This window comes from Pygocentrus nattereri, chromosome 23, assembly GCF_015220715.1.
Source record: "Pygocentrus nattereri isolate fPygNat1 chromosome 23, fPygNat1.pri, whole genome shotgun sequence".
In the NCBI taxonomy this organism is placed as follows: Eukaryota; Metazoa; Chordata; class Actinopteri; order Characiformes; family Serrasalmidae; genus Pygocentrus; species Pygocentrus nattereri.
Genome location: NC_051233.1, coordinates 24,108,629 through 24,130,628, shown reverse-complemented (window position 1 = coordinate 24,130,628; position 22,000 = coordinate 24,108,629). Strand labels below are relative to the sequence as shown.

Sequence of the window (22,000 nt, the reverse complement as noted above, 5' to 3'; positions counted from 1 at the left end):
CGTTTATATTAAAAATGTTCAAGCGTTTATAAACTACGATTTTGCTTAAATGCTCCGCTAGCCATTAATAGAATAAAGTCAGTGAATAAATGCTGAAGAACACCGATTTAAAATGAACGTGTTGAAACTTTTCTTGAACAATATGTTCTTTTTTTTAATCGTTTTATGATAAACTTTCAAATGAAATATTTGCACATATAACAACAATAGAGACATCAGTCATTACACTGCTCTGTTATACATGTGGATCAAACCATACATAATTCATACAAGAAAATAGTAAATAAGAACTTTAACGCTAAATAAACAGACGCAAAGAAATATAAAGAAGTGAAAGGAGATGACATATTGCAGGAGGTAGAGATATATTAAACTGTTTGTTTACAGAGTGCAGAGAAGAAACCTGCTAGTTTGTTGTTGTTGTTGTTGTTTTCACGGCGACGGTATAGCTGCTGGTTCATTTTCTGTCGGCAGAAAATAATGGCCAGTGTCGGCGCATGCGTAGCGCAGCGGAAAGCGCCGCAAACAAAGAGGAAGCGCGTGGCTTTGACTCCGTGGCTGCTTCTCTCACTGTGATTACAGTGACACACAAAAACTAACTTATTCCAACATTGCGAGCTGCGGGATCTGGATAAGCGAGTGGTTCAGTCAAAAACAGGTAAAAGAGCTGCATGGTAGCCGAACTGCTTTGTTTGATAACCTGCAACGTCCACCTTACAGCCGTTGAGCTGGACTCAGCTAAGCTAGCTGGCTATTATGCTGTTGTACTATTAGTGCGCTTAGCTTGAGTTCATACATTCAGCAGCGACTTACATTCCCGTGTATATCGTTCCACCTTACGGGACGGGTACACCATACGGTTCTGTATGATGTTCTTATAGCTGTGAGGTTTTTAACGCACTATCATAATAAACATGCAGTTCTCTGTAAGCCTAACTGACTTTGTTGTCATGGAGAACTGAGCTGGAACCTAACAGTATGTCAGCTAGCTAACCTGGCTACCGTGCCTACTGTAGCCACTTGATCTAAAAACTGCCGTTAACAGAGATTCCCCCCGATCCGAGATGTGGTTCGTGTTGTGAGTTGGGCGATATAGTTAGCACAAATGTAATATCACAATGCCTGAAGAACTTTTCACGGTACACTAGTTATATAACGAATATTCTGCGAAAGACCCATCGACAGCTACGACTAACGTTACAGTGGTTTATATTCAACATCTCGCATCTTGTTCTGCATCCAGTAACAAGACTTATAGTGGTCTTTATATAATCAGACAAGCAATAGGGAAGTGTTTTTGAGTACTGCCGATATCTGTGATATGCTTAGAAAAGCATATTTTGACAGAATTGATCATGATAATGGTAAATGTTGTTATTTTGCCCAGCCCTAGTTAGTGCTGTCACTACCGTTGAATTGGGGATACATCGATGTGGGGATTTGGGTGTACAGTTAATATCAGTTTAAAAATATTGGTCAGATTCAAACATCTATTTGATACCTATATATTTGTTGTTTTCTTTTTAAAAGAAACTATTAGCTGATGCCAGTGTGATTCTGTTATCATCATTTCCCTGCTGCAGTGTTCCAGTTTGTTATTAGCTTTTTATTTAAATTCTCATTACTCATGGTAGCCAGGACCTGGCAGTTAACTGCAATGTACACCGATGAGGCATAACATTACGACCACCTCCTTGTTTCTACGCTCATTGTCCATTTTATCAGCTCCACTTACTCTGTAGGTTCACTTTGTAGTTCTACAGTTACAGACTGTAGTCCATCTGTTTCTCTGATACTGTGTTAGCCCCCTTTTACCCTGTTCTTCAGTGGTCAGGACCCCCATGGATCCTCACAGAGCAGGTACTGTTTGGGTGGTGGGTCATTCTCAGCGCTGCATTAACACTGATGTGGTGGTCTGTTGGTGTGTGTTGCGCTGGTCTGAGTGGATCAGACACATGCAAATCAAATAAATAGTAAATTCCCTTTCTGGAAATATGCTTTCTGTCTGGTTCTCTTTGGTGTAAATAAAATAGGTCAATCAAAACAGGCTATTTCCTGTTTGTAAGATATTGCTTTAGCATAGAGTAGGAGTAGTCAGGAAAAGTGATCTTCTTAGCCTTATTAATGCTAACATAAATATCATCGGATCTCGCCATACCATGATCTAGAGTTTTTGCAGTAAGTCTTCCAGGTTGGTATTGGCCAGTACTCAAGGTTTCAGTATCAATATTGGAGGAGAAAAAGTTGTATCTTGCCATCTTTAATCTGTGCAGTACTGTTTAACTGATGTGATGGTAAATGAGCATTATTTGGAATTTGATGTTCATCTAACACTTAAATGTAGATGTGATGTTAATTGTGAGGTAGAGATGCACATGTGAAAATGCTGTTAATGCTGGTTTCTATTTATTCTGTCCTTCAGAAACCACCTTGCCAGAGTAGTATGGTTCGTCTTTCTGGATAAACTGGATGTATAGTCTTTGCTTTTGCAAGACAATAAGAACGCTACGTGGCGCATCTTTGTCAACACTGTGCAGGAGTTTTCCTTTGTGGGAAACACTAAGGAGGCACACGTTCCTACAGTGCACCCAGACTCGGATCCCAGTCTGGAGCTTTGTCTCTAGGCCTGGTGGCAGTTTCACCCTTTTCACACCGTCCAGACAGTTCAGTTTCTCATCTTCATTGTCTTTCAGTGGATCCTGGCCTGTGTGGCAGGGTGAGAGGCCCAACATGGCAGAGCAGAGGTACTGTGTAGAATACGCCAAACGTGGCACTGCAGGCTGCAAGAAATGCAAGGACAAAATCATGAAGGGTCTGGTCCGAATCGGCAAGATTGTGCCCAACCCGTTCAGTGAGTCTGCTGGGGAGATGAAGGAGTGGTACCATGTGAAGTGCATCTTTGAGAAGCTGGAGCGAGCTCGGGCCACTACCAAGAAGATTGATGACATCACTGATCTGGAGGGCTGGGAGGAACTGCAGGATGAGGATAAAGGGCTCATTAATAAGCATGTGACCGGTGAGAAGGGGTTATTCTGAGATGGGTTATAATGACTTATGTTTCGCAGTTCTGGTCATGGAGTACTGCTGTCCTACATAATTTAGTGATTTCCATGTTTAAACATACCCACTTCACCTCACCAGCTAATTTGCGAGTCTTTCCTGAGGTTATTCGGGTGTGTTTGAGCAGGGAAAACAGCAGGCTATCCCGGGAAGTGCTACTCCAGGACCAAAACCATTAGGTTAAATCCAGGTTTCATGATGGCTGCTGCTACAGTTTTGTCTTTGTCTTTTTATCTTTGTGACAATGTTGTCTATGAAAATGGAAAAAAAAGTGTTACGTATATGTCAGAAGGCTCATTAGTGTGTTTCAGATTACCTCCCATAGTGTGGTTGACAATTTGGCCATGCAGTTTGCGCAAGGCTAAGATGATTAGATTTATTATGAATAGGTATTTATAGATGTTTAGATTAGATTTGCTCCAATGCAAATTTAAAGCAGAAATGTTGGATACTACATGTCTAATCAGTTAATATAGGGTAAAGGGGAGGTTATCAAGTTAGAGTTTTCACTGAACTATCATTTTAACTTGTTGCTGAATCTCCCTTGTCTTATCAGAACTGGCTGCTAAAGCTAACGCAAGTCCGAAGAAGAAGGTACAAGCCAAACTGAACACCAGCGGACAGTTATCAGCGCCTCTTGCTGACCCAACAGTCAATGCGCCGCGCAAGTTTTCTGGCTTCACAGGTATACAATTGCTATTCGCATTATGCTTTGGGTACCAGTCAAAAATTTGAATACCTTTTTTTGCTTTTTGAGAACGCACTATAGTTAATTGACATTGACTATAAATAATTTACATTACTGTAATTTGTGAAGGTTTCTCTAAATACTTTTTTAGAGAAAGTTTCTCTAAAAAAAACGTTCCAGTGCAAAAAAAAACACTCTTTGCGTTAAAAAGGCTTCAAAAACAGCATGTGTTTAACAAGCAGAAAACCCCTTACCACAGCTTTAATGGATTTGGATTTTAGACCAAAAAGGAACATTTTCAGTACGTAATACTGATTAAGTGCTCATATAAAACACACAACACTCAGTTGAATGTGACAATGGAATATGAGGTAATTATAGACAAGCTTATGCTGTTTAAAGCATAGAGGAGAATAATTCTGGTCAGACAGGTCTACTCAGTTTTTTGACTGTCCCTTTATGTTCAAATATTGATGTACATGTCCTTCAGTCTTACAGCTAGAACAGTGATCTGGTCTGTCTAACGAACAGATTTCTTGTTTAGCCAGCTGACTTTAAGCTTAGTTTGATCTAACCCTGGATCTTCACATCACATTACTGCATCATTTTTACCTGATTACATCACCAAGGCAAATTATGCTGCATGCTTAACCTGCTCTGGGGCAGGTTAAGTTCAGGATTATGGCTCTTGCACCAAGCAGGACCAGCCTTTTGCTCAGTTGATGCTTGGCTTCTAGTAGAGGTGGACCCCCTCTGTTTACATTTTTGGTGATTTTTGCGGGTTACCAGCTACTAATATTTTTTACGCTAATCATAATATCAGGACACTAAAAGAGGAATAGCACAGCAGCTACTTAAGTAAAACCATCATTTTTACAGGGAACTGCCAATAACAAGAAAAATCTCAATTTTTGGAAGAGGAAAAAGAAAAACTAAAAAGTAAATATGAAGGATATAAAGCACAGTAGCAGCGGTCACTGTTGTTTGTTTAATTGCTTTGTGTCTTACATATTTGTGTAGTAACTTTTTTTTTTCTGAAAAAGTAGCCATAGAACTCCCCCCTTTGTTTCGTGCAGTTGGCTGCTTGTCTGTTGTGAACATTAATTCCACCTGAAAGATAAATCTTAATGCTGATACGTTCTGTCATAACACGTTAGCTGTGGTTGGTTAATTTTTTAAGCTGAAGTTTACATTCTGCTCCTTGTCTTAACCAGCTACAAAGGCAGGTTCATCCTCCTCAAGTCCAGGCCCATCTCCCAGTAAACCCTCTCAGGGCAGCACTCTGTCTGCTCAGTTCTGTGAGCCGGACCACAAAGACTCCCTGTTCCGGGAGTTCCGCAAGCTCTGTGCCATGGTGGCCGAGAAGTCCAGCTACAACGCAAAGACGGAGATCATCAAGGATTTCTTGAAGAAAGGTTCTGGTGGAGGTAGGCTCAAAGATCTTGGCAGTTGTAATCATTCAGAAACTACTAGGGGTGTGAGAGTGCGTCATTGTATCAAGTTAAAAGTCTTTGATAGCAGATCATATTTGAGATTTTGTGATGCATGTAATGATTTCCTGAACAATCCTCAATTAACACAGTTTCACATGTGACCATTTAGAATGAGCTTGACCTCTGCTGGCAGTGGAGACCACTTTATTGCATGATTTTTTTTTTTTTTTTTCCCCTGGATTGACAATCACTTGATGTTCTCTCACTCTCCAACCCAGACAAGTTTAGGGGTGACCTCTACCTCACAGTCAAGCTGCTTCTCCCAGGAGTAGTGAAGAGTGTTTACAATCTCAACGACAAGCAAATTGTCAAGCTTTTCAGCCGCATCTTCAACTGCAATCAAGATGAGATGGTGCGCGATCTGGAACAGGTTAGATATCACTATCATGTTTCTGACACCACCACAAAGCGGGAAATTGCTTTGTAGGTTTTTGGAGAGTTTTTTGCTCTTTTTCAAGTGTCTTCCTTCAAACCTGTGTTTTTTTTCTGTGTGCCAAAGGGAGATGTTTCTGAAACAGTGAGGATGTTTTTTGAAGACAGCAAGTCGTTTCCTCCTGCAGCCAAGAGTCTTCTGACCATCCAGGAAGTGGATGCTTCACTAAGTCGCCTGGCTCAGCTCACCAAAGAAGACGAGCAGCAGGCAGAACTCCAGAACATTGCAAAAAAGTGAGACAGTGAAGTGTGTTCAGAGATATTTAGTTTAGTTTTTGTATAGTTTGTTTTCTGGCCAATTATGCACCCACATGAGTAATGTAATTGCATAAAGGCAGCATGAAAAATGAATGATACCACCAGTGTGATGGATAATGCCTGTGTTCAGTGCCTGACACTGTGATTTTATCTGTGCAGAGATCAACCACATTTTAAATAAATTCCTTTTATCTTTCAGATGCACAGGAAATGACTTGAAGTGTTATGTCAGACTTGTCAAACATGATTTGAAAATTAATTCTGGGGCCAAACATGTGTAAGTAAACCTGAACAATTCTCACACCAATAGAAAGTGTTATTAGAGCAAGAGTAGGCAAGCCTGGTTTTGCCAGACCACAAAGGCTGCATAAATCCCAAACAGTACAGCTTAGCAGAAAACTACACCAGTAATGTAAAGACAGCCTGTTGAATTCTGCAACATTGGAAATCCAACAGATTCCATTTGAAAGTTTTTTAACTTTTTGTTTAATTTTTTTTTATAGAAGATTGCACATTCATGTAAGTTAACAATATAATACAGCCAGTAGCTTTATAGCTACAAACACATTCCACAGTATGTCCTTACACTTATTAATTTAACACAAGTTTTTACAACATTTGAAGCTTTAGCTGACATCTAGGCTCTTTTTTAGGCAAATACTGAATGGTATTCTATTGTCTTCTGTTTCGTAGTCTACAGACTTGAATTCTACAGGGTGAGTCAAAAGTGACAGGACAGGTTTTATTTTATTTTTTATTTTATTATCGACTTTTATCTCTGGGGTCATCTCAAACAAATTGGGTATGCCGAGGAAATCCGCAACAAACACCACCATCAGCACCGCATCGTGGAGACTTGTGACAGCATAAAAAATCAAATAAAATAAAATGGTGTCCTGTGACTTTTGACTTACCCTGTATATTGCTTAAATGAGATGTTCTTTTTAGGATTATAATTATAATTACTATAATTAATTGCTGATGTAACTAATCTGTGCAGCACATTACATGGGCTCTCACTTTCACCAGAGTTCAAAGTGCACTTTTATTATGTTCCACTGCAATATCAATTTTGTCAAATAATCTAACAATGTTTTTCTTCCTCTCTTCTACATGGTAGTCTTGATGCTTTGGACCCAAATGCCTATGATGCCTTCAAAGCTTCACGAAACCTTGGCGATGTCATTGACCGAGTGCTTCGGAACCAGCAGGAGGCATCTAACGGGACTGGCCCAAGGAAGTTCCTGAGTGTGGAAGCCACACTTATGACCCCTGTTCAACCGATGTTGGTCAGTGCCGTTTTACACTTACCAAGCTTAAATATTCAATCAGCACATTTTACAATTGCATTAAATGCATGATGTTGTTTTAAGCCATAGACCCGATGAACAAAGTAGGTGATCTGTACAAAAATAGAAATGAAAATAATTCCTGGAATGAAGAATTCAGAATTAAAGAATGGTTTGGCAAAATATGAAATATACACAATTAGCCACTTGTCCTAGATGCACTTAATCAGCCAAGACTTGTTTGCTGTCCAAATTTTATTTGTTTAGCTTTAACCCAGAGCTGCAAGACTTACAAACACGAAGTCAATAGTCACCCAAATGTTGTCACCACAAGTTGTTTGCCGAGCTTCCTTCGTGTGCATGCACGCTACACGTGGACACTGCAGATTGTGTTTGCAATTTCTGTTTATAATTAACTGTAATCTTGACTTTTCAAATTGAAGATGTGTGTACATCATGGAAATGACAGAAAGAGGAATGAGATTCTGGGCGGAGAATTCGGCTCAACACCTGTTGTCTGAAATGGCTACTCATTGAAGTTCACACAATGATGGTTGTTCATTTTCATAGTTCACATTAAGTCCTAAACCACTAACAAGTTTGTAAGGCCTTAAAAACACTTGGCTGCGGCTTGAGTGGGATGTTTTGTAGATGTGTTTATAGAAAAAAATTGGGTGACTACTGATTTCTTGTTTGTTAGTAACATTAGCATTGAAGCTCCAGTGCTGAGGCGAAGAAGCTGAATTTGGGTACCAGACGTGCTGGGTGATTAACTACATGTGAAGTAGAAAGTTGTGTACACCAAACCATTTCTGTAAGATCGTCTTCAGACAAAATATTTGCATATTTTGCAAAAAATGCTTACGGTTCATGGTGTGTATGTGTATTCATTTTTTGTGTTGGTCATCATTCAAGGTTCATCTTGATATAAAATGTCTTTACAATGTGGCTAATAGTAATTGATACAAGACAAACAGCAAATAAAGGACAAACCTCTGGTCTTCTGAAAGGTTTTGATCAATTTACCTCTGTTTTAGGCAGAAGCATGCAAGTCCGTTGAGTATGCCATGAAGAAATGCCCTAATGGGATGTATTCTGAGATCAAGTATGACGGTGAGCGTGTGCAAGTTCACAAGAACGGAGATCACTTCAGCTACTTCAGTCGCAGTCTCAAACCTGTGCTGCCTCACAAGGTAAATAATGACACGACACATCAAAAACAGAATATGCCATTCTTATGTACGGTTATTATTTACTCTGCACAGGTTTCTAAGTCAATTTCTAAGGAATCAACAAACTTTTTAAAAATTTTCATGTTCACTTTTTTTTTTTTTTTTTATTTCCTAGGTGGCACATTTTAAAGAGTTTATACCTCAAGCCTTTTCAGGTGGCAACAGCATGATACTTGATGCTGAAGTTCTCCTGATTGACACCAAGACCAGCAAACCTCTGCCTTTTGGGACGTTAGGAGTTCACAAAGTAAACTACTAGAAAACTTTTCTTATAATTAGAAATATGTCTCATTTTCAGAAATGGTCATTGTGCTCTATCTTTATGTTTCAGAAAGCAGCCTTCCAAGACGCACAAGTGTGCCTGTTTGTATTTGACTGCATTTACTTTAATGGAGTCAGTCTTATGGAAAAGTGAGTATCCCCCCCCCTCCCCCTTTTAATTATGCTATTCAATACTCATAATTAGAACTGTTTTCCACCCAGTGGGTAATCAGTGTAGCCAAAGGGCATAAGAGAAAGCTACGGTTTTCTGATGGTAGCACGCACAAAAGGTTTCGTGAAGTAAAATTTGGTTAGAGTAGTTGTTTTAAAGAAATGCCAACTTAAATGGGCTGCCACTCTTATTTCATTAATTGAATGCTCTTTTGATGATGTTCATTTTGCTGGAATAAGGCTTTATCGTGTTTTCCAGGCCGCTCTGTGAGAGAAGAAAATTTCTCCATGACAACATGGTGGAAGTTCCTAACAGAATTCTGTTTTCAGAAATGAAACATGTCACAGTATGTTGGCCTTGATTACTTTGGTTCAGCTCACACTTTATTTTTAGTTCATTATTAGTTACTGTGGAATTAGGAATAGGAGCTTTGTCATTGGCCAGTTTTTCTTTCATGATGGTTGTTTTACAGCTTCAGCTTCATGCATGTTTCATGTAATCAGATTCACGGGCCATACCATACTTTACATTGTGCCTAGACCACCCCTGCGGCACGTCCCTTACACGTGAGAGAAAGTAATTCAGCTTGTTTTGTGTTCTGACAGAAAGCTGCTGATCTGGCTGAAATGATCACACGAGTAATCAGGGAGGGACTGGAGGGACTGGTTCTGAAAGATCTTAAGGTGAGGTGCACTCGTTTAGAATCTCCTCTTTCATTTTGACAGTTTGAGTATCTTGTTTGCTTTATGTAGATTCCAGTTGAATTAATGTTCATTCTGTTTTGGTACACAAGAGACAGATAAACTTTCTGTTGCAGGGAATGTATGAGCCTGGTAAACGTCACTGGTTGAAGGTGAAGAAAGACTACCTCAATGAAGGAGCTATGGCTGATACTGCAGACCTGGTGGTCTTGGGGGCATTTTATGGGTCAGGTTCCAAAGGTATGTAAAATGGGTGTAATTCAATCATTTTGAGTGTTTTGATATGAAATGGTGCATTGTACAAAAACTTCTTTACAGTGGTGGTGATATGAACCAGGGATCATCTTGTCTATAATGCATACATAGCAATACTATTGGGTACTGCTGTTTTCTTTGCAGAGCACAAATCAGGCCAGTATGAGTGGTCCTGTTGTGATTGGGGGGTGGGGGGGGCATATAGTTAACATTAGCTAGTTAACTTTTGCATCTGTGAATGATTAAGCAGCATTAAGGTGTCTGAGTTGAAAGACTAAACCTCAGCTCAACCTCTTGTCTATTGGCTCACACTACTGAAGCAAGTTTGCCTAGATGAACTTGGACCAAACCAAAATGACCAGAGGCAAATTCCTTTTTCATGTTCCTGGATTCTTTATCATTCAAGTTGGCTTTTTCACCAGGCAATTCAACTCATGTTCAGTGTGACATCCATGTACTTCTCCACCATAAATGTTTCCAGATATATGCACTTTAATCCAAATTGTTCTCAGAATTATGGTAAGACAGTCTCAGGCATCCCGGCACCCATTTCATATCAAAGTGTTCTGTGAGGGAACTTTCAGAGGCAGGTCTGAGTCATCTAGAATGAAGCACTTTACATCAAACTAGTCTGAATGCTTGTTTACATTGTAATGATTTAATTATGCATTTCATTGTTTTGTTGATATTGTAACAGTTTAATTATGCATGAATTCCCCTTTAAGTTATTTCTATACAATGAAAGCTGTTTTATTCATTTTTGAAAGATTACACTCATACCTGAAAATGGCCACTTTGTTCTGAATTAAAAACATTTACAACTTTAGAATAAACCTTCATGTTGTGGCTAGGATCAGATCCTAAGATACTGTGGCAGGAATAAACAGATGAAAAACGTTTAGGCTGGTAAATTACAATGAGGTTTATTGTTCCTGTTAAATAAAGAACATAACAGCTTGGTCCCTCATTATTCTACACAGGTGGGATAATGTCCAGCTTCCTCATGGGATGCTATGATCCAGACTCAAAGAAGTGGTGCACTGTGACTAAATGCTCTGGAGGCTTTGATGATGCCACTCTAGCCAGACTGCAGAAGGAGCTAGACGTTATTAAAATCGGCAAGGTAAACCTCAAGACTATATCTGAACCTTGTCTCTGCTGCCTTTAAATATGCAGACTCATGTAATTTGACTCACTGTAAAGTCTTATATTTTTCTCTTTCACAGGATCCTAGCAAGATTCCAAGCTGGTTAAAAATTGTTAAGAACTACTACCCAGATTTTCTCATCAGAGATCCAGAGGTAACAAATGAATTGGGACACTCCACCAGGAGTTTCTCAGTGTGACTTCTTGTATGCACTTTGTACAGGAAGCTAACGGTCATTTCCTTTGATTGTATTTCAGTTTGGATATAGTTAATTTATGAAAGGGCTGCACAATATATAGTCTCTTAATTGTTAGCGCATTATTTGCCACACTGCAGTACTGGTATCATACAATATGTCGCAATATGTAGTAATATAATCACAGGACTAGTATTGTGTCTATATTGTGCCAGTCGGTACGAATTGGTCTATTAATTCTTCATTATCAGTCAGTAGACCATGCAACCTGTTAAAGATTCGAAATGTTAATGTTGGACATGGTGGGTGAATTGCTCAGTACTCTGTTCTGTTAGTCCCTTTAAAGATAATTTGACAGAAAGCACTGCTCCTGTCCCTCACAGAAAGCACCAGTTTGGGAAATCACAGGAGCCGAATTCTCAAAGTCAGAGATGCATACAGCTGATGGCATTTCCATCCGTTTCCCCCGATGCACTCGCATGCGTGATGATAAGGACTGGAAGACAGCCACCAACCTTCCTCAGCTCAAGGTTTAGTAACTCTAAGAAGTCTCTTTGGTGTGCTAACCACAGCACACATATATTAAAAAGATCTGAGCCTGACGTTTTCCCAGATTACTTCAATTGTTTTAACATGGTAGTCCAACATGATTAGAAATAATTTTTGTGTACATAACCCAAGTTGGAAAAACTGATAAATGTTGTCCTAAGAAGAATAATAATGTTAGTTTCCCTTCCAACACCTCAAAAAAAGTAGAGAAAAACAAACAGTTTTTTAAACAGAATTAAAGGTGTATTCCAAGTCTGAAATTAGCATTTGTTGTTGGGCAGCGTTCTGTAGTACATTCATTACATCCCTTAGCCTCGTTGCTTTGACAGAATTCATCATTTTGTGTGCTTTGTGTGTTTTGTCCATCATTATTTTCTCACTACAATGCCCAGCATGCATTATGCAGATATGATGTGCAGACTGTGGGAGTCCCCACACAGAAGGGAGAAAAAAAATCCATGTTTATTTAACATAAGTTGCTTGTTTATATGTATGCGCGCACACACACACACACACACACACACACACACACACACACAAAAATATATGCATACATATATAGAGTCCCAAACAGGAAAAAACTCCCTCCAGAGAATATTGTGGCACTTCTGTAGGAGGTGAATAGGCATGCAAAACGCATGGCTACATTTATTTGTATAACCTGTGTGTGTGTGTGTGTGTGTGTGTGTGTGTGTGTGTGTGTGTGTGTGTGTGTGTGTGTGTGTGTGTATAAGAGAAGAATCCCAGGTTCATATAACAGAGCATTAAGGAAAAATCAGCTTGAATTTAGTGTTGACAGGTTTGACTTTCAGCATTTTTCCTTTCTGCATGCAGTCTTATATCAGGGTTGGTTGTCATAAGAAATAAGCTCCACTGTCTGGGTTACTGGTGGCCTTCTCAGTGCACAGGAAGCATCCATTCATTTTCTAACAGCACAGTTCAGTGCTATGGAAAAAACTCAAGTAGATAAAAGGGATTGGCGACTAAAATGTCAACCCATCTTTTCAAACTCTTTGTTTAGGAACTCTACCGTGTCTCAAAGGAGAAATGTGACTTTGAGGTGACCGCAGGGCCGTCCAGAAGCAAAAAAGATGACAATGGCTCCTCAGGAGGGGACAGTGGAGGCAGCTCTCCTTCCACTTCACATGGAACAGCTCACACAAATAAGACCAGTATGTATCTTGGATAGACTGAGAGGCCATAAATGTTTTGGTCTGTGATTAATTGCATTAGCAGCTTTTTTTTAAAGGGCTCGTTTTCTAGATTTTTCCTGATTGAATGAGTCCATTTAACGTGTGGATTTATGTCTCAATTTTTATTTTCCTGTTTCCTTAGGATGTTTTTATTACTGTGCCTTTGAGGCTGATCTATGTAAACGACCTCTGTTCAGACTGGCTGAAACCTTTACGACTGAGAGGGTCATAAAGCATCCCAGGCTAAAACTACTGAATTAAGCTAAAATATTCAGGAGAATTGTAAACTTCAGTCACTCCTTTCAAAGTCTGTAACCTTTGAAAGGCTGTAATGATCCACTTGTTGCTGGACAGCAAGGAATAGCCCAATGTTTATAAATTTCCACCACAGTAGCAACATATGAGGCCTTTCATATTACACTATTACTAAAGATATGTAAACAATTATGTGGTTCTAACAACTATGATAAATCAAAACAGGTTGGTTTTTTATTGCAGATTTTGTTAAAGACTGAATCTATGCCCTTTTTCCTGAATGTTCTTAAAAAATAAATTGTTTTACTTCCCTGCAGAAAATGGTCACACTCCAAAGCCAAAGATGGTAAAATCCAAACTCCCATCCCCTGCAAAGAGGAAGCTGCCGGCAGTAGAACAAAGTGCAAAGAAGGTCTGTCACACATCTTCCTCTGAGCCCCCAAAAGCCTTCTTAGAGCTACCGAAGACATACAGAAACTTGCAGAGAGGTTTTTGTGCCTTTCTGCAGTTTTATTTCTTGCTCTCCTGCAGAGCTTTATTTAAGATACTTCTTTGGTTCTTTTCAGATCAAGACTGAAACCGTTCACAGCAATGGACAAAGCAAACCCAAAACTGCTTCAGCAAACACACCTGATCCACAGTCAGAAAAGGTCAGTGTACTTTTGTCCAGTTGCTGCTTTACACGCTGTGGTTATTTATGTCTTGTGACATTTACACAAAGTACTCATGCCACCTGAACGATAAAAACATGTCTGGGATTCACCTAGAAAATGATGACATAGCTTCGTTTGGTATTGCAAGTGGTGTGAGTTTTCCAGTACTCCCGTTCTTTGACTCATGGTTCTCCAGGTGTCGTGGGAAGATACAGATTCCTCTTTTGTTTTTCACATTTGATTTCTAGTCATATTTTTCAGCAGAAGCCATCGATAATCTGGTGCACATGTACATCCTGGCCAGATGGAGGTCTTTCGTATTACACTAGTACTAAAGAGATGGTATTAATGCGTGACTGTCTTCAAAATATGAATTCTTTTTATCATTAGATCATTTTGTCATTGAATTATGATTTGTCAAAGAGTAAGAATAAATGCAGAAGCTGTCTTTTACAACAATTTTAGGCCTCTCTGTTGTTTCAGTGTATGTCAGTGTACTAAAGAAAAAGGTTATGAATTCTGATCCACATTGACTTCAATTAAAAATGACTTGGCCAAAAATGTATTTAATAGATTATTAGTGGATGCTTTAAAAGGAGACAGCATGCTTTCTGGAAAACCACCCTTGTTGTTGAGAGATGCATGTGTGGTAGCCAGAACAACCTGAAAAAATGTTTGTGTTATTTGAGCTCAATGCTACAAAATATATGCAGTAAGATTTTACCAGTGATTTTACGTGTGTTTCTGAAACATTGTGGGTTTATAGGTCTCTCCTCAAAGAGACCGAGACAAAGGAGTCTGGTGTTGAAGGACTAAAAAAACTGCTGGAAGGCATTGCTAAAATTGCTGCTTGTTTATTGATTGAACAGACTTTGCTATCATGACTTAGTGTTCAGAGTTAAAACCTTAATGTAATTTTCTCTGCAGACTCTACTGGACATCTTCACAGGTGTAAAGCTCCACCTCCCAGAAACAGTGCAGGACTTTGAAAAGCTGCGGCGCTACTTTGTGGCTTATGACGGAGATCTGGTGCCTGACTACGATGCAGAATCTGCCACACACACACTGGCTGAGCCTGGGGAGGACAGCCAGGCCAAGAAAGTTACCTCCAACTGGATCTGGGAGTGTATTCGCAAAAGGAGGGTGGTTCCACCCTGCTGAAGCCGTTAAGGACTGCACTGAGAATGCAGACGTGGTGCTCCAGCATCTTTTTTTAAAATAAAAAACAAAGTGCCCTTCACACCTTCAGGCAACAGTGCATAGGCTACACTGGAACAGCTCTGACCACAACACCACTAGCGTGTTCATTCAGGACAAACTGGGTTTATGAACTTGACCGTTTTTTAATTAGTTTGTCTCAGCTAAGTTTCTTCTGCATTTTCTGGGGCTATACCAAAGTTTGGTATTGCAAGTGACATTTCATATTTAAGGCATAGTTCTTCAGATGTCACAGAAAGGTGCCTATTCATCTTCATTATTATTTATGAGTCTTAGTTTTCATCAGAAGCCATCATTGATCTGGTGCACGTATGTATCTTGGCCAGATAGGGGTCTTTCATATTACACTGTTACTAAACTGATGGTATTAACAGGTGTGTTTTGTCATCAAAATATGCAGTATGTCTTTTTAGATCATGGTACCATGATGTCAAGTAGTAACAGTATATGCAGAAGTCTATTGACAAATGTGGGCCAAGTGTGATAGATTCTTTACTTAATGTAATTTTATAGAAACAAAACACAGCCTAGAGTAGGAGCAGGACTGTCAGTAGTTCAATTATGCAACAACTGTTTAGCATGGACTCAAAAACAACAAAAAATACAGAAAGCCAGCATCTGCAAACTCTTGTTGATATGGTTTGTTTCTGCCTCATATAGGGTAACAGTGGCTTGGTGGTTGCTTTTGGACATTTTGAAAGCTATGTACGTGAGCAAACTTACTTTTCAAAAATTGTGCAGTGTTATCACTACTTTTTCTAGGTGAATATGAAGCTAAACAGAAGGGAATAAAAGAAGTTTTATCAGGCAAAACATGAATGCAACAGCTTAAAACTGATATTACTGTAACTGTTTTCTTTATTCTTATTTACAATGAAACTCATCTGTTGAAACACTGGAATTAAAATATTTTGGGGTGTATTAATGGTGGCCCACATTTAGCAAGCATCTCGGAGGATAAGCTCTGATCTAAGATCAGGTCATGGAATTTTATTTGGTGTTGCATAAACAAGTTGATCCTACGTCAGTATTGTTAGTCTTAAGATGTTTGGTAAATGACTCTACAAAACATCTTCACAACACAATCTTAACATTCCTGCCTTTTAGCAGTTGTTTACAGCATCCACAGTTAAATACGCTAGAAAACCCATTTGGGTCTTTTCTGGCTAGAGTGGTGAATTTTGTACACTTAGGTTCAGTTGTTCAGAATGTATTGGTCTAGTGACTTTCTACTCATTTCCATTGATATCTAAAACGTGCATCATAGGTTTGTCTAGGAAGATGCATCTTTAATTGTGCTAAATGCAACATTCAAAGACTTAAGTAATAATGCCCTCAATAAACACTCATTTGAACAATTCTACACAATTCCTTTTAACAAAAGGCCATGGCAGATTTTAAAAACAAATTCTGAAAAACTTGCTTTATAAAAGCAAGAACGTCATCTGCAAGATTTTTTTCCCCCCCAGAGTTAGTACTTTTTTGCAGCTTCTTATGCAGTAGTGTCCAGTTTTCTCTTCCCTGAAAACCTCGATTTCAGCTCCTCTGCAGACTGCTCACACAAATCAAATTCCTCCATCAGATAACAGGGCTGTAAAAGCATGAAAAAATTTGATGTTCTGTGTCACTAGCACTGTAAGGAGAACATTTTTCCAAATGTCTTGTTTCACTAGGACTTTGTGCTTTAAATGCATGCTGCCAATTTTAATTTGAGTTTTTTTTTTTTTACAAGTATATACACTACACAATTCTGTCCCTATTAAAAAAAAAAAAAAAAAAAGGTAAATTTAAGAGCAGCTCTAACGTTATCACTGTATAAAAGCAACCTTTTAAGAAAGAATTAACAACACTTGAACTTTTCATTAAAAATAAAAAGTTGCCTTCACCTGCATTATAAAAAAAATCTGCAAATTGAATTCTATAAACTCACACATGGATTCATAAAATGATGCCACATGCCTTGTAGTCACCGAATATGAACAGAAATGGGGTCATTAAAAAAAAAATTAAATAAATTGTTGGAGTACTCGACAACACAGCACTGACCTGCCGTGAGGATTTGGTCAGGGTTGCTGTCCGTAAGCTGGTAGGTGCTCCTGGGCGGTTAGCTCTCTGCAGAAGAATTCGTGTGCGTGGAATGTGACTCCACGTCTGCCCTAAACCGGCTTTCAGCTGACCGTTTCCATCCCGTGTCACATGGTTGGTCACCTAACACATTCATGTCTTCAGTATTACTCAATATGTTGTGCAAACTCATGATTCATTGAAGTAACTGTCCATACAAAAATCCTAATCAGGTTAACAGTGAATGCAGGTGGAGGGGAGCATGACACAAAGGCATAATGCTAACCAAACTATTATAAACTGCTATATTAAGTCATTATGAACAAGTAGTGTTACTTACAAGAACTGCTACATTATAGTCTTTGGCAATCATCTTCAGCTCTGTAGCAACCTGAATCATCAGAGACATACCTGCAGAAAATCGTGAAGGTAAAAGTACAGCAATACTGACTGAGAAATGGGTAACTGTATCAAGGGTTTTGTTGAAATAACCACCTTCAGTCTGTTTCCCTCCAAGCATGCAGAAAACCACAGCAGAAACTGAGTCCACCATCACTGCTTTAACTGAACCTCCTCCAACAGATCCCTTAAAAAGACAGCAAAAGCCTTGATTGGACGAGGCACTAACTGTACGGACTGAACTGTATCGCTGTAAACATGCTTCAAAGCATGGCGTGTAATTAATTTAGGAAATTACACTTACCTTCTGAAGACCACAAGCTCTCAGATTTTGAAGACAGCACAGTAAGGAGAACACATCAAACACCCGGAATACCCTGATCCTCTGAAGAGCATTCATCTGCATGTATAACCATAGCCACAATGGAAAGAATGCATTGATTGATTCAGATTACTTCAGTGATCATTTTTTAAGGTATTGGAATAGATAATGCAATATTAAAGCGCTGTATAAGGCATTGGTTCTTACCTGCTCCACTGTATTGGTCGTTTTGGCTTGGAGCATCTGGAGCAACCGGCTAGCGCACATCCCACCGTTTGTGTCAATGTATAGCACGTTCTGTTTAAGCTCATGTGCTATGTTCATAGCTACACTAACACACAGCTAATGGGTGAAGATGAAAAGACAAAAAAGATGCAAGTCAGTGCTTACCCTGTAGTTTCAAAGGCTTGTAAATGTAGTGGACCACTCACAAGACTACAAACAAAGACGACTGGAAAATGATGTGTGAATTACATGCATGGATGTATTTACATATTTATGTGGCCTTACTCTACTCAAGGATTTGAGGAACTCTGGTCAGATTCCTGCACACGTGATTCAGCAGAGAAATCAGCAAACTGGACTCAACTCCAGCCCTCAGCTCCTCATTTCTGCTGTACTGTATAATGTCCTGTCAAAATCTCACCTGTGTTTTGCCTGTTCCAGGACCTCCAGCTAGCTCTGTGATCTCTCCTGTGTACAAGCCAGAGTCAAGCAGCTTATCCACACTGCAGAGAGAGACTTTAGAACTCCAGACACTACAACACAGCTGTACATGGGGATTCAAATTACAACTGTATACATGCATAAATATACTGTCAATTTTTTATTGATTGTAAGCATTTCAAAGTAAACATTATTTAGGCATTTATCTTTATCTATTATTTGTTATGTTGGCGTAAGGTTGTTTGTATCCTTTCAAGAAATTTGAGTATGAAATGTATTTTTTTGTTGAAAATTTTCAAAATAACATGTGCACGGTTTGCTATTGTTCGCTCAAGTCCATTTTTATTGTTTGGCTACAGATTATTTTATCACTCATCAAAATAATCAGTAAATTACATGACAGCTAACATAACTGACAGTGATATTCAAGACATTAATGTGTCTAAATGTCATCACCTGTGATTTCCTGTGGAGAGAATAGAAGTGGAGCTCAGCAGCTCCTCGTACAGATCTGCTCCTGAGACAGGGAACGCTGTGTGCTGAGCCAGAAGCACCCGCCGAACAGCCACCAAAGCCTGAAAAAATACAGAACACTGTTACTGAAGTGTCAAGGTACATCAATCAAGCCTACCAAAGCAAAACTGCTTATGAAGTATAACCACCTTGCTTTGATTCATGCATTCATCTCTAAATTTGTTTAGAGGTCAGTAAACACCGATCCAGAAGGATCTTACTCTCAGTGGAAGGATAAATAGAGAGGTATAAATGGGGTCACTCAACCTTATTGTTGTATAGTGGTATAGTTGTAAGCTGGTTAGCTTGTGATAAGTATAATAAATACATCATCAAATATCACTTTATTTTCTGATTACACCAAAATGATACTGATATACATGTGCATCCATATTACTGTTGTTAGATGTTAATAAATAAGTGGTTAATAAATAAGTGATTAACTTGTCTGACAAATGAACAACTGCTTGACCAATAAAGTTTAAAAAAGGTTAATATACTCTTATTTCTAGGCCCGTGATGCAATTTCAGCTGATAATCACCATGCACATAATTGTAATTAATGATTTTCTTGTCTCTTCATTGTTCATCGCATGCAAGTACTATACGAGTACCAGCCTAAAGTGTCTGAATTAGCTTATTAGCTAATGTGCAATATTTATGTAGTAGCCAACACACTGATTGTAATGTTGAAATGATACACTACAAGGTTACCTACAGTTACATAGCATCGTAAGTAGAGCTGAGCAAAGCTGCAGCTTTTACAGCTTAATAAAAACCTGATAGCACAGGTGAATGCTGAAAAGTTAGAACTGCATGAGCTAGAAATGTGACTGCAAGCTAGAATGTTTTCTGTTTTAATCTATTAATGCTTTTATTGCTTTCCTTCATTTACATTTATTTGCATCAGCCCAAGCATCCAATTCACACATTGCTAGTTGCAGCAAAAAACAATCATGAAATCTAAACTGTGGAAAATCTTGCAGTCAGTTTAAAGCTTCTATAATGTTGAATATTGTAATAAAATGAAAACGGAAACATTAACATTTTAACATAAGGCACATTTTCAGACACTATATTTTAGTTGTACTGAAAGTTGTTTTAAATCGAGACACCACTGCATCAAACTGAAATTGTGAGATTTGTGAAGTCAGTTCAACTTCTATAATTCACCATTGACATAGAACAATTTTGGGATGACAGAAAACCTGTTAATAGTCCAATATCTGTAACTTATACATGTGCATAACATATGTATACATATTTTGAAATACATGCCTGTGACATATGTACATATATGCCATAGATCATATTTCCGTATGGGGCGAAAGGAAGGCGTCAGAACGCATGTTTCCCCTGACTAAATATACAGATAAACTGTTAAATTTCTCAATAAACAGTAAACTGTATGTGTGCAAACTTACTACAAACCTTATAAGACAATGAACATTTCTGAGCCAGTTCTTCTGAGTCAGATGAGACAAGGTCCTCAACTGAAAAATAAATGTTTTGTTCAGTATGTGCTCAGGCTGAGGGACAGCTGAATCAACTAGCACGGCAATCAATCAATGTTTTGTGTCGAACCTGTCCTAATGTCTTCTGTCTGGAGAGCTTTCACCATATCGACGGTCAAACCCGGACACAGGCCTTCTCTTAAAAGCACCATGACACCTTTGAGGTAGAGTTCAGACAAATACCAGCTGAAAAATAACAATAACAAGATTTAGTTAACATGAAATGGACGTAAATCGCACAGGGAAGACAAAGAGCTGAAAAACACCAATATAACATTTAGCTGACGTTCACGGAAACAAACTGCACAGTTAGGCAAACATCAGCTGAAAAATAACTAACATTTAGTGGACATGTAACTGAGGTAAATGGCACAATTAAGGCAAACAGTAATACAACATTTAGTTGAGATTATCTGAAATAAACAACAGTTAAAGATAACAGCTGAAAAATAATAACATTTAGTTGACGTTTATCTGAGGTAAATGGCTGTCAGGGCAAACAACTGAAAAACAATATTTTGTTGACGTTTACTGAAATAAACCGCATAGTTAAAGCAAACATTAACTGAACAATAACATTAACAACATTTATTTTTGTTTATATTTGTATTTTGTTTATTAAGGTAAACCGCAGAGCTGGTTAGCTAGCAAGCAGGAGCCGACGCAGATAGCTAACCTAGCTAGGTTAGCCTAGCTAACTACAGACTAGCTGTAAGTTCACGGGAACTAATAATTCTCCGTTTGACTAAAGGCCACAGTAAAGGCTCACCCCTCGTACCTTCACATCGCTTGGTTTGGGCACATTTCACACGTAAGACTATTAACGCTATAACGTTTGTGCAACACGAAACGCCGTTTTACTCCAATCACTCCACTCAAGGGTCGCCACACCGACTGACTAGCCCAGCAACCACTCGCGCCTTACTTTCATAGTCAGGCGGAGGTGCTGAGACTGACAGAGATGTCCACCAATCGAACTTCGATTCGGTGTATTTGAGCCAATTATAACAAGCGTCGAGGACGAAGCCCGCCCCCCATAGGATGACGCGCATGTCATCGAACCGATTCTTTCACACTGTCCGCTTCAATGCATCGAACGTCTGATAAAGCGATTCAGTGATTCAAAAGGCAAGTCGCATTTATTCTCTGGGGCTAGAGACGATACTGTCGCCATTTCAGCAAATTCAAACATCTATTCCTTGTTTTAATAAGATTATTATTTGAATTCTATTGCGAGTCTTCACGATGTAAACATTTCAGGGGTCTCTACTGGGCAGGAGCCCACATCTGGCCTGAAAGACAGCCTCACATGTCTCACACGTTTAAAATGTATCCTTTAATACTGCCACTCCAATCAATTTTATTTCCTGTATTATGCATCTATCTATATTCACAAACTGCTTGGCTAAAACAAAGACATACATGTGCTACTGTGGCGTCCAAAACCTACAGCCAGGCTCCCTTTGAGAA

General features: G+C 38.9%; 2 protein-coding genes across 4 annotated transcripts; one reads left to right on the top strand and one right to left on the bottom strand.

The window, feature by feature from the left end:
- Window positions 1–518: 518 nt before the first annotated feature.
- lig3 (ligase III, DNA, ATP-dependent) lies at window positions 519–15,973 on the top strand. Of its 2 annotated transcripts, none has more exons than XM_017699451.2 (21): window positions 519–658; window positions 2,694–3,016; window positions 3,617–3,745; window positions 4,963–5,175; window positions 5,460–5,611; window positions 5,741–5,907; window positions 6,131–6,208; window positions 7,052–7,220; window positions 8,258–8,413; window positions 8,568–8,699; window positions 8,784–8,863; window positions 9,144–9,231; window positions 9,491–9,568; window positions 9,703–9,826; window positions 10,822–10,964; window positions 11,068–11,142; window positions 11,568–11,714; window positions 12,755–12,905; window positions 13,499–13,593; window positions 13,748–13,831; window positions 14,762–15,973. In XM_017699451.2, the coding sequence occupies exons 2-21, from the start codon at window positions 2,731–2,733 to the stop codon at window positions 14,993–14,995; spliced, it is 2,781 nt and encodes a 926-aa protein (XP_017554940.1). In that variant the 5' UTR covers window positions 519–658; window positions 2,694–2,730; the 3' UTR covers window positions 14,996–15,973. The 2 variants fall into 2 exon arrangements, with proteins under 2 accessions (XP_017554940.1, XP_017554930.1); XM_017699441.2 differs by having other exon boundaries at window positions 2,423–3,016.
- rad51d (RAD51 paralog D) lies at window positions 15,893–21,443 on the bottom strand. Of its 2 annotated transcripts, none has more exons than XM_037533182.1 (11): window positions 21,309–21,443; window positions 20,601–20,716; window positions 20,448–20,509; window positions 18,960–19,078; window positions 18,484–18,595; window positions 18,045–18,179; window positions 17,820–17,915; window positions 17,612–17,702; window positions 17,457–17,527; window positions 17,099–17,260; window positions 15,893–16,643 (listed from the first exon to the last, which is right to left on the bottom strand). In XM_037533182.1, the coding sequence occupies exons 2-11, from the start codon at window positions 20,680–20,682 to the stop codon at window positions 16,545–16,547; spliced, it is 1,029 nt and encodes a 342-aa protein (XP_037389079.1). In that variant the 5' UTR covers window positions 20,683–20,716; window positions 21,309–21,443; the 3' UTR covers window positions 15,893–16,544. The 2 variants fall into 2 exon arrangements, with proteins under 2 accessions (XP_037389079.1, XP_017554952.2); XM_017699463.2 differs by having other exon boundaries at window positions 18,484–18,565.
- Window positions 21,444–22,000: the final 557 nt, after the last annotated feature.